The sequence below is a fragment of the Helianthus annuus genome, chromosome 1, assembly GCF_002127325.2.
Source record: "Helianthus annuus cultivar XRQ/B chromosome 1, HanXRQr2.0-SUNRISE, whole genome shotgun sequence".
NCBI classification, from domain to species: Eukaryota; Viridiplantae; Streptophyta; class Magnoliopsida; order Asterales; family Asteraceae; genus Helianthus; species Helianthus annuus.
In genome coordinates, this window is record NC_035433.2 from 133098563 (window position 1) to 133110855 (window position 12293).

Here is a 12293-nt window from a genome sequence, read left to right on the forward strand (position 1 = left end):
TTACAACCATGCAAAACCCATAAAAGGGTATGTATTGCAGCCAAACATAACCGTGGGCCAAGACTTAAGGTAAATGTATGTGGGCCGGGTGGTTTAGAGGTAAGGTGATAATAGAAACGGGGTGGGTTGCAACTTAAGGGGGTGTGTGTCTGCGGCCCAAGTATGCCCGCGGCCCAAACACACGTGCAGCCCAAACATAAAAAAATTATAATCTTAGAGTATATTTAACTACACACTCAATCAAACACAATTACGTTTACGCATAACGAGTTTGACACAGTCAAGGATATGAACGAAGAATAAGGAGAAATTAGAATTACGAGACTAACGTACTAACCTTGAAAGTTCGGGTTGTCACATCATCACCATCTTGAAAGAAATTTCGTCCCGAAATTTGATAAGCAACTCAAGAGTGTGAAGTGATAGATTAGGATGAGTAAATCAGGATGAGTGTTGAGTGTGGGTTTTCCTCAGGTGCCACAAATAGTGTGAACATGATGTAGTAATTTATGCAAGATACATGCATAGAATGGTTAAATAAAGTATTGAAACATAAATCTTCAAATTTTGTTTCCATTAAAAATGGAACAATTCGTTGAACAATAACCGATATTTTTTAAATTTACGCGGGAAGACATTTGAATAACCAAAAATGATTTTAAGAAAATATATTTTACGCTCTTCATCTAAATTTCTATTCCTATATAAAGGGAATACACATTACATAATGCATCCAAACACATACAATACTCACTACTAAAAACCAATCAAAGAGCTTGAGAAAATGAAGCAAGAAACCATTGTTGTGATAGTTAGAGCAGGACCTGCTGGCATTGCAACATCAGCATGTCTCAATCTACTTTCAATCCCAAATATTGTTCTTGAAATGGAAGATTGTTATGCATCTTTATGGCAAAAGAAGGCTTATGATCGTTTAAAGCTTCACTTAGCCAAAAACTTTTGTCAACTTCCTCATATGCCATTTCCTTTGTCTGCACCCACATTTGTACCAAAAAATATGTTTGTGCAATACTTGAAAAACTATGTTTATCATTTTAATGTAGACCCATTGTACCAACGTAGTGTCGAGAGTGCATGGTATGACAAGAGTGCACAAAAATGGGTGGTTACCGCCCAAAATAATGTTTCGGCTTTGGTCAAGGAGTATGTAAGTGAGTTTCTTGTGGTGGGAACCGGTGAAAATAGCGAAGGCTTTATTCCGAATGTTTATGGCTTGGATACCTTCAAAGGGTTAGTCATCCACTCAAGTGACTATGAAAATGGAAAGACATTTGGAGACAAGGATGTGCTTGTTGTTGGTGCCGGAAATTTTGGGATGGAAATTGCATATGATTTGTGCAATTGGGGTGCTCAAACATCAGTTGTTGTTCGTAGCCCGGTAAACAACTAAATGTTCTCCCGCATGTTGTTTGAATTTGAAAAAGTGGTGTATTAAATTTAGAAAAATGTATTTGGTATATCTTAACATTCTGTTTTTTGTTGTGGCGGATACACGTGCTTAACAAGGAGTTAGTGCAACTTGGAATGTATTTTTTAAAATATATTAGGTGCACAATTGCGGATAAGATGGTTTTAGTGTTAAGTAAGTTGTTGTATGGAGATCTTGGGAGATTTGGAATACAAAGGCCACTTAAAGGACCAATCTTGCTTAAAAAAGAAACAGGGATATCGCCTGTCATTGATGTTGGAACAATTTCAAAGATTAAAACAGGAGACATTAAGGTAAACATTGTGATAATGTTTTCATATCAAATCAAATGACTTCTAAACAACAAATACTAATTGCATAATCTTCTTTGTGTGCTTAAGGTTATGACGTCTATTAAAGATATACAAGGTGATATTATCAAATTTACAAATGGTCAAGAGAGGCAATTTGATGCCATTGTCTTTGCTACTGGTTTTAAAAGCACCGTACGGAAATGGCTTAAGGTAATTGAAGTTACTACATTTTATGTCGTAGCTTAACCTTTTGTGTTTTTTTCGTTAATCTTAATGTTCTTTTTTTGTTTGTCTAATCTAGGAAGATGGAGGTCTGTTCAATGAAAAAGGAATGCCAAAACACAAAAGCCCTAACCATTGGAAAGGAGAAAATGGTCTTTATTGTGTTGGATTTGCTAGTGCTGGATTATTTGGAATCTCAAATGATGCTAAGAATATTGCTAGTGATATCTTCCGTATTGTTGATGGGAAATGAGCTTGTATCAAAAAATATGTGACATTTTAGTGGCTTTATGATCTAAATGCTTATTTCCTTTTAATCATACATTAATATCATTAGATACTTTTTTTTGTTTATTACATTTATTGATATTAAGTTTTTTTCCATATTTACATACACGGTCAAGGATATGATCTATTCATTCAAATTTATTGTGATTTTTTTCTCTGATCGAATGATCAATTATATTTAGTGTTAAACATTACCAATACTAGCATTGGGTTAACCGCGCGTTATCGCGGAGTCGACAAATTACAAAGTTGTACTCGGTTTCCGTTAGTTTATCAATTGTTTGGTTTTATGTTAGGTTATAATAACAATTTACAACATTGTACTTGTTTACCTTTAGTTTATCTCTAAAGTTGCAATAAGAACCACCTTGAGTTGTGAGAACTGTGAGAACTAGGCCATACAGAAGGTTTTCCGATTTTTTTTTCTCAAAAGTAATAAAAAAATCACTTGTTTTAGCAAAAAAAAATTAAAATGCCGCATACCCACATTTACATTAGCATAAAAAAATATTTATCTTCATACAAAATTTACACCAGCGCGTAAAAAAAACTTGCATTAGTCAAAACTACAGACTCAACAATTGTTTAACTTTCTCTTACAGATGTGTTTATAATATCTTCATCTAGGTTTGTGCAAAAAAAAAAAAAAAAAAAAAAATTGGCCCAACTCGCGTGGGAAGAAAAAAGTTCTCACGGTTCTCACAGCTCGTGGTGGTTTTCATTTGAACCGAGCCCGAGTGACTAATATATTTTCATATTTAATTCTTTATGTGGTTATAATTTTAATAATATGTATTATACTTCACTAGTAAAATCTGTCGCGCGTTGCGGTGGAATTTCGTTTGGTAATGGTTGTTTTGTTACGACATCAATTCGACATAGACAATTAGTATAGCAACATCAACCCAAAGAAAAGCACAGAAAATGAAGTCATTATATGCCCAAAATAATGGGAATACGTGTTTTACATCAATAGAAACTTGTAGAAAGGAATATCAGTATTGATACTACCAATATGAGTGAAGTCATTATATGCCCAAAATAATGGGAATACGTGTTTTACATCAATAGAAACTTGTAGAAAGAAATATCAGTAGTACTACTGATACTACCGATATGAGTTCCCTTTTATTTTACCGGTTTGTTTATATTTTGAAAGTACATTTTCTGTATTTAATATGCATATTACACAATTTGTATTAGTTACTAACGAAAGAGAGAACTCATAAAATAAAAGCTATAACATGCCTAAAAGTTTATGCATATATACCTAAAGGGATGTCAAAACGTGTTCGGTTTATTACTTTTTTTTATTATTTAACTATAAAAAAGATAAAAATCCCAGAGCCGACTGCGCGTCTCAAATTTCCATATATTAAGCTTTGCTCTCTCTCTTCAGTTCATTAAAAATGAAATGAAATGAGTAACGGTATTAATATATATTATGTTAGCTTTAGAAAAACGTTATTAAAATAAAAATATGATTTGAATTATTTAATAGTAACATTTTTGAAAATATATTATCATTTGGATGAACATGTCACAACAATAGAAATTATATATAATAACATTACTATGTCTATATTAAATTGATAATATAATGATGGAATCCACATTTCAGCCTTAGCATTTTGCCTACTCACATCCAGCCGCTGCTGGTTTTTCTTAACCAGCACCACCTCCACCGTCTACTCTTTCACACACACACACACAAAAACACGTACACACACTTTATCTATTTCACCCATATCAGTTTCTTCAACTATTTGTCGTCGCCAACAACCACACAACACATGACCAAGGGGATTCTACCACTGCAATACCGTTACGTTGTCGTTTCTAGCCTCCCAAACACTCTATGTACTCTGTTATTACATCTAGAACTACTCAACCAATAACAACTTTCGTTCACCGGTTGCCACCCCCGCCGACTGCCACAAATATGTTTCCACCAATGTTACAATGCCCAACCTCACTCTGTGGCTATCTGGCAAAACGTCCCCATCGCAACTGAAATCATCACCGCCACCTAACACCTACAGTTTCTTATCAGATGTCCCTTGGTTATGTTTGGTCAATCAATGGTTTTGTTTTATGTTAAAAGAAAACGAACAAAGGAGGTGTGGACCAATGAGACCACCCCACTCTGAAAACGGAGTAGCCCTCCGGTAGCGACATACAATTTAGTGAATTTACACATACTAACATACATGTGAAGGTTCAACCAACTTTGTCTAGCGGCAGCAGCCTCAATTGATCGAAAAATCCGCCTTTTTCCCAATGTTCTTTGATATGTCCTAAGAGGGTCCCAGCTGCGGTTGTTGCCTTGTTGCGCTAGGCAAGTTATTATATGTACATCTAACCTAGTTACAATAATGCGTCAAAGTTGTCAAAGTAGTGTGAGACATGAATAAATTATAGGAATATAATGGTCTATCCAAGTTGTTTTGACGTTGCATCTAAAACGCAATTGTAATTTAGCGACACATATATTATTTCTTAAAATACATGAGTCGCATCGTGGATAGTTCATACGCTTTATACACGCAAAACTCACTTAATAAATTTTTTACTTCACATATATCATATCCTCTTCAAGATAATTTCCTATTTGAAAATTTTCTTTATAAAACGCACCATTCGAATACAATGTATAATTTAGTAATTCTAATTTTAACATAATAAACTTTACTTTTAATAACGATTAATGCTAGTGATTAAAATTCCTATGTTTAAGTGTTTAATGTTTGTCTTTGATATAAAGAAAAAAAATGTAATTACAAGATTTAACAATTTGTGTAAGATACACACATGCATTAATTAGCACCTTATGAACACTAAGATTCAAGTCAAATGAAGTTTCTAACAAAAAGGGAACAATTTGCTAAATGATCATAAGTCTAGTGTGAACATGATGTAGTAATTTATGCAAGATACATGCATAAAATGGTTAAATAAAGCATTGAAACATAAATTTTCAAATTTTGTTTCCATTAAAGATGGAACAATTCATTGAATAATAACAGATATTTTTTAAATTTACGCGGGAAGACATTTGAATAACCAAAAATGATTTTAAGAAAATATATTTTACGCTCTTCATCTAAATTTCTATTCCTATATAAAGGGTATACACATTGCATAATGCATCCAGACACATACAATACTCACTACTAAAAACCAATCAAAGAGCTTGAGAAAATGAAGCAAGAAACCATTGTTATGATAGTTGGAGCAGGACCTACTGGCATTGCAACATCAGCATGTCTCAATCTTCTTTCAATCCCAAATATTGTTCTTGAAAGGGAAGATTGTTATGTATCTTTATGGCAAAAGAAGGCTTATGATCGTTTAAAGCTTCACTTAGCCAAAAACTTTTGTCAACTTCCTCATATGCCATTTCCTTTGTCTGCACCCACATTTGTACCAAAAAATATGTTTGTGCAATACTTGAAAAACTATGTTTATCATTTTATTGTAGACCCATTGTACCAACGTAGTGTCGAGAGTGCATGGTATGACAAGAGTGCACAAAAATGGGTGGTTACCGCCCAAAATAATGTTTCGGGTTTGGTCGAGGAGTATGCAAGTGAGTTTCTTGTGGTGGCAACCGGTGAAAATAGCGAAGGCTTTATTCCGAATGTTTATGGCTTGGATACGTTCAAAGGGTTAGTCATCCACTCAAGTGAGTATGAAAATGGAAAGACATTTGGAGACAAGGAAGTGCTTGTTGTTGGTGCCGGAAATTCTGGGATGGAAATTGCATATGATTTGTGCAATTGGGGTGCTCAAACATCAGTTGTTGTTCGTAGCCCGGTAAAAAACTAAATGTTCTCCCGCGTGTTGTTTGAATTTGAAAAAGTGGTGTATTAAATTTAGAAAAATGTATTTGGTATATTTTAATATTCTGTTTTTTGTTGTGGCAGATACATGTGCTTAACAAGGAGTTAGTGCAACTTGGAATGTATTTTTTAAAATATATTCGGTGCACAATTGTGGATAAGATGGTTTTAGTGTTAAGTAAGTTGTTGTATGGAGATCTTGGGAGATTTGGAATACAAAGGCCACTTAAAGGACCATTCTTGCTTAAAAAAGAAACAGGGAGATCACCTGTCATTGATGTTGGAACAATTTCAAAGATTAAAACAGGAGACATTAAGGTAAACATTGTGATAATGTTTTCATATCAAATCAAATGCCTTCTAAACAACAAATACTAATTGCATAATCTTCTTTGTGTGCTTAAGGTTATGACGTCTATTAAAGATATACAAGGTGATATTATCAAATTTACAAATGGTCAAGAGAGGCAATTTGATGCCATTGTCTTTGCTACTGGTTTTAAAAGCACCGTACGGAAATGGCTTAAGGTAATTGAAGTTACTACATTTTATGTCGTAGCTTAACGTTTTGTGTTTTTTTCGTTAATCTTAATGTTCTTTTTTTGTTTGTCTAATCTAGGAAGATGGAGGTCTGTTCAATGAAAAAGGAATGCCAAAACACAAAAGCCCTAACCATTGGAAAGGAGAAAATGGTCTTTATTGTGTTGGATTTTGTAACAACTGCCACTAAAATCAATACTTAGGACGATAATTAGTCAATAAGAAAACCCTAATTGAGACACCCAAGTAATTCTGCACTAGCCCTAAAATTTTCAGAATGATCGGAATCAGGATCAGGGCCCCTAAAACTCGAGGGGGGCAAACCCTAGTTGGTAATTATCTTAATTTAAACGTTGCTTTGTTTTAATTGGCTGAAATCTTGAGTCACCAAGGCTAGTCCCGAGCCTAGGCAGCCTATAATTAGACTGCTTAGCTTACGGACCGTAAAGGTTCGGGCTTACGGTCCGTAAGGGAACCTCAAAACTTGCTATAAATAGCCTACATTGGCATTAGAACAGAGGTGTTAAAACGTTGCACAAAGCTTCTGTGAACGTTGAGTTATTTCGAAATCAGTCTAAAACACACACACACGATCACGAGGTGCTGCCGCAATCAGGGTAATAACTCGATCGCTATTACGATTCAACGTCCAATCGATTATAACTATCCAACGATTGTCCGAGTGCTGCTCAAATTGAGCTTGTACTTTGTTATTCATTGTGATTTCAACTTGAATGTTTGAGTGCTGTTCGAATTCGGACTATGCTCTGTCATTCGTTGTGAATCCATTGAATTGTTAAGTATCGCACTTGATAATAGTTGTGATGGTTTAATCTCGTGAATTGACATAACTGCTGAATTAGTTACTAATCCCGTTTGTGTGTGCATTGTTATTTAAATTAGGTTAGAAGGCTAATCAGTAAAGCTTATACTCTGCTCGTAAATCTGCAATGTGAGTCATTCCTCTTTTATAAACTCTTTTCTCACAATTTGTGAGTCAACTGTTTTACAAAACTCCAAGTTATTTTCAAAGTTATAGTTACAGTGATTAAGTCTATGTAATCACCAAGTTACAGCCGGTATGTGGGGTTTTGTATACATTACTTATTTCCCGTCACACTTGGACAAACGGGTGGCCAAGGGGTGATCTGACCACAGTCACAGACACCATTGGACAAATGGGCTAGCCAATGGATGGTCGAGTGACAAATACTGTGGGTAGTTGGTTTGATATCAGAAACATTGTAATTCCCCTTAATACTGTAGATTATAACAAATGTGTCGTTTTCAGTAAAATGAATGATTCACTCAGTATTTCCCCGCTGACAAAACCTTTTTCAAACATGTTTCAGGTGATATGGTATGAGCAAAGAAAAGTGCCGTGGAGCACTCCCAGCTTAGAAAAGTGGCTCAATGTAAATAAATAAATGAACATGTTTTGAAAATAAAGATTTTCCTGAGAAATCACATTATTGTAAATTTCGGGAATTTATCCCTAAGTTATGAAACGGGCAGTTTGAATTATTGAAAGATCCTGTTTTAAAAAGACTTCCGCTGTCGCCTAAATTAAATACCACGGGATTCCTGTCCCGCGGCTCCTGAAACGGGTCAAACCGGGTCGGGGGCCGTGACAGGAAAAGGTGGTATCAGAGCCACTGTTTTAAGCTTACTGATTAAGCTCACTGTTCTAATTAATTTAAGTTTATGGAAAATTTTATTTGTCATTCTCTGAATATATGCTTATTAACTGATTAATTGTTAAAATTACAGTATGGGTAAACAAAAGATTTCTGCTATCTACCGCAAATTAGATAGTACACCTAAAGAACAGGGAACCTCTTCCTCCAAAACTTCCGTCAAGTTAGAGGAAGGAATATTTGTCCGTAAGGCAAATTATGAAAACCCACTTACACCAGAGAAAAGGAATTCAATCCTTAGAAAAGGTCAAGAGAAAAAGAAACCCCGAACCAAGAGAGTGAGGTTTAACCCAGAAATTCAGGAAATTAGTAATAATCCACCAAGGGAAAATAACTTAGATGAAAAATGGGCAAATCTGTATCTGCTCGCTACTGTAGCAGAAAATGCAAATCTTTAAGCTTTAATTCTAGAAATAAGTACTTTCCAGTAAATAAATAAATAGATCTGAGTGTGTTCTGTTTGCTGTATGTTGTACAAATTGGTATGCAATAAAAATGTTTATTTGTTAAGCTTTGTTCCAAAGTTTTAACTTAGCATTTTGTGCATTTTTGCATATATGCCGTACAGCATGAATGAGATGTCGGAAGCATTTCAGAATCTCAACCTCTATCCTGTGCCAATTGAAGTCTCCCACAATTTCACTGGTTACATTGCTAACATAGAGGAACCTCTGGAATTCCAAGCTCCACCGCTGGAAAAAGCAAAACCTAAAAAGAAGAGAAGATATGTAGGGTGGCGAAAAGTGCGCAGAAGGAAACCTAGGAGACTCCCTAAAATAGAAAATCCTGTGAGTGTGAGCAAGGGAAAAGAAATAGAACCCGGAGAAAGTCCTAAGCCAGCAGAAAAAGGGAATAGAGATCAGAGAAAGCTCTAAACAGTCTGAGGAAATCACATTCCAGGACGAAATAGACCGCCTACTGGATAATTGTGATGTTCTAGAGCCTATTAACGATAATCTCTTCTCTTATCCTGCTACAGCCCAATTCCCAATAAACCTAGGACCAGCTATTCCAGACCCACTAGTTCACACCAGACCATTAGGCCAAATGGAGTAATGGTGGACCAATGACTGGCAATTCCAAATTCCAAAATATAGTTAATAGTCCCTATAGTTTTCTCCCACAGTTTGATCCAGAACCTGTCCCTAATCCGCCAATGAGCTATGAAAATTTAGCTGAACTACGTCAGTTTGGTGAAGAACTGATAGGCACCGGGAATAGGATCCGGGAAATGGGGGAGCAGATTTCTTGGAAGTACGACGAGAGGGAGCGTCGTTACTGAAACTGCCAGTAAACCAAAAGATAGGAGGGGTTTGGAGAAGTTGTTGGTGCACTACATCTGCTGATTACGTCTTGTATCGAGTCATAGATTTTAGATGTTAGATCTGGGCACGTAATATGAGAAATATTGTGATTGTATAGATTTAGATAGTTGGATCGCTCATTTGGTCCATTAGGATTTAGGGCCGCTCGAATGGACAAATGTGGGTCGCTCGAGTGACATCTTTCTGGACCGCTCCAATGTCTTGTGTGGGCCGCTTATTGGGCCTGTCCAATAAGCGGTCCCAAAGCCCTATATATACCTGATGAGCGATCTCATTTGTAACGGTTGATTGAATCTCGTACCGAAGTGCTGCCGGATCGAGAACTCGTTGTATTTACCGTCAAATCAATACAGAAAGTGTTTAAAGTGTATTGCAAGCTATTCCTACGTTGATTACTTGTTATTCCGCACCTGTAATTGACGAAAACGCCTCTGTTCGACTCATTCGGGTCTCCAAGCGATCCTACAATTGGTATCAGAGCTTCAGGAGGAGGAGTTCTACAGGAAATAGCTGGATATCATCAAAAATTCTGTCTTCTACTCATTCTTTTTCAGATTCAGACATTTTCAACGGTCGAAATTTGCTGAAAATCTCAGGGATTGTGCGCAACTACATAGAGATAAACCCTTGAAAGTTTGGTGTCGAAATTCGAAGAAATAGTGCGTCAAAATGATGTCCGAAAGCTGATCGCTTTTCTGAATTGTTTTGGACCGCTCGAAATTAACAGTTCTGGACCCTTATTCGAACGATTGAGAACCGCTTATTCGGTCGAGTAGTTGAATCGCTCGAAATTTCATAGTTGAACCGCTTATTGGATCAGGAGTTGAACCGCTCAAACAGATAGTTTTGTGAACCGCTCGATCGAACAAGTGTTTGGACCGCTTTTCTGGAATATCATTGGACCGCTTATTTGGTTTCATCTGGTTCGCTCGTGTGATCTTATTGGACCGCCTTTGTGATATTTTGATTCTCTAATTCACCTTTGTGTATTGTTTGAAATATTTTTCGAAAATTTGAAAATGGACGAGGATTTTTATAACGCGTTCGCTACTCCAAGTACTTCAATCACCGCTATTCAAACAACAATGCTAGAAAACGAAACCGGGACGATGCAAAAACCTCCCAAACTAATGAACATCGAAGAATATAAGGGTTGGGAAGGTTGGTTTGAAAATTGGGTGCAAGCGAATTATCTTGACGCTTGGGAATGCGTGGAAACAAAGTATGTTCGACCATTGAATAGTGATGAAGAGCCAGTTCCAATCAAAGATCTTAGAGATGATGAGAGGAAGAAGTACAAAAATGAGAAAATGATGCTAAGTCTTCTTCAACAGGCAGTCAAAGAAGATATCATGGTTCTTCTACAGCACAATGGAACTTCGTACTCAATTTGGAAAGCTCTACGTTCGAAGTTTAGGGGAAGTGAAGAGATGGTTAAAAGCAAGAAGTCGCTTCTAAAGAAAGAATTTGATCTTTTTCGTGGGTTGAAAAATGAGAGTACACGTGAGATTATTGAACGATACTGTAACTTGCTTGCAAATATGAAAAGGTTAAGTATTGAAAAGAGTAATGAAGAGTTGATTGACAAACTTGCTGATGCATTGCCATATGAGAGTTGGGGCACATACTTGATGATGCTTAGAAACAAGAAAGGTTTTAACAATCTGACGCTCAGTAAGTTCATCGAAAAGATTGAAGCTCAAGAGATGGAACAACGGAAAGTGATTAGAATGAAAGATTTCGATGGTGAACAAGACATCGGGTTATATTATAAAGCTGGGGTAAATGAGAAATCGTCGAATTCATCCCCAAAGGTTGTTACTGGTATGAGTGCCAAGAGCTTATCTGAAAGTCAATCATCTGGATCAAGCAGCAAAACCAGTTTTACATCATTTCCATCATTTGATCCAAATATCTCAGCAACTAAGTATGGGAGAAAGTTACAGTGCAACATTGTATTGAATCTTGAGAATGATCAAGATTATTCTGAAGAAATTGCCAAAAACCAAATGTCTTTATTAGGAATGGTTTTGGAATCTTATACTTGTTTTGTTGCAGGTCGTATCGGCAATCCAATGCTAACCAAAGAAGACTACGACCAGATAGATGCTGAAGAGATGGAGCTGATGGATATTAAGTGGTGTCTGGCTAGTGTTTTACGGAGAGCTGAGAAGTTCAAACAAATCACGGGGAGAGATGATCTTCGTGATGCGAATGTTTCTACTTTAGGTTTTGACAAATCTAAAGTTACTTGTTTTCGGTGCAGGGAAAAAGGACACTTCAAGAGGGAGTGCACAAATCGAGAAGCAAGTGGAGCTCAAAATCCGTTCAACAACAACAACGATTACTATCGCAAAGCCATCTATCACCAAGTTGGTCAATCATCTCAACAACAGAAACATCAAGCTCAGACTGCACACGGAAGAGATGTGATTGAAGATACCGGAAAGAGAGCTTGTGTGGTTAATCCAAATCAAAAACAGTCGTTTAACTGGGATAATTACATTCCAGAAAATGGAAAAGCTTGTTTGATTGATCAAGAAGATGAAAAGTTAGCTGAAGGTTTTAGCTGGGCAAATTTTACTTGGGATGATTATGTTCCTGATCAAATCACAGCTTACACTGCATTTACAGCA

At 36.3% G+C, this 12293-nt stretch overlaps 2 protein-coding genes across 2 annotated transcripts; both read left to right on the top strand.

The window, feature by feature from the left end:
* Positions 1 to 784: 784 nt before the first annotated feature.
* LOC110931793 (probable indole-3-pyruvate monooxygenase YUCCA10) lies at positions 785 to 2218 on the top strand. The gene is made up of 4 exons (XM_022175172.1): positions 785 to 1400; positions 1511 to 1743; positions 1831 to 1953; positions 2045 to 2218. Exons 1-4 carry the CDS (start codon positions 785 to 787, stop codon positions 2216 to 2218), a joined length of 1146 nt encoding a protein of 381 aa, XP_022030864.1.
* Positions 2219 to 5454: 3236 nt separating this feature from the next.
* On the top strand, positions 5455 to 6825 carry LOC110931798 (probable indole-3-pyruvate monooxygenase YUCCA10). Its single transcript, XM_022175176.1, has 4 exons — positions 5455 to 6069; positions 6180 to 6413; positions 6501 to 6623; positions 6715 to 6825. The coding sequence occupies exons 1-4, from the start codon at positions 5455 to 5457 to the stop codon at positions 6823 to 6825; spliced, it is 1083 nt and encodes a 360-aa protein (XP_022030868.1).
* Positions 6826 to 12293: the final 5468 nt, after the last annotated feature.

What these genes read in the sequence shown, in the direction of transcription:
- LOC110931793 (XM_022175172.1), top strand. Translation starts at nt 785, where the DNA reads ATGAAGCAAGAAACCATTGTTGTGATAGTTAGAGCAGGACCTGCTGGC. An exon ending in AGTTGTTGTTCGTAGCCCGG is followed by an intron (nt 1,401 to 1,510) that starts TAAACAACTAAA and finishes TGTTGTGGCGGA; the next exon opens with TACACGTGCTTAACAAGGAG. An exon ending in CCGTACGGAAATGGCTTAAG is followed by an intron (nt 1,954 to 2,044) that starts GTAATTGAAGTT and finishes TGTCTAATCTAG; the next exon opens with GAAGATGGAGGTCTGTTCAA.
- LOC110931798 (XM_022175176.1), top strand. Translation starts at nt 5,455, where the DNA reads ATGAAGCAAGAAACCATTGTTATGATAGTTGGAGCAGGACCTACTGGC. An exon ending in CAGTTGTTGTTCGTAGCCCG is followed by an intron (nt 6,070 to 6,179) that starts GTAAAAAACTAA and finishes TTGTTGTGGCAG; the next exon opens with ATACATGTGCTTAACAAGGA. An exon ending in TTAAAACAGGAGACATTAAG is followed by an intron (nt 6,414 to 6,500) that starts GTAAACATTGTG and finishes TGTGTGCTTAAG; the next exon opens with GTTATGACGTCTATTAAAGA.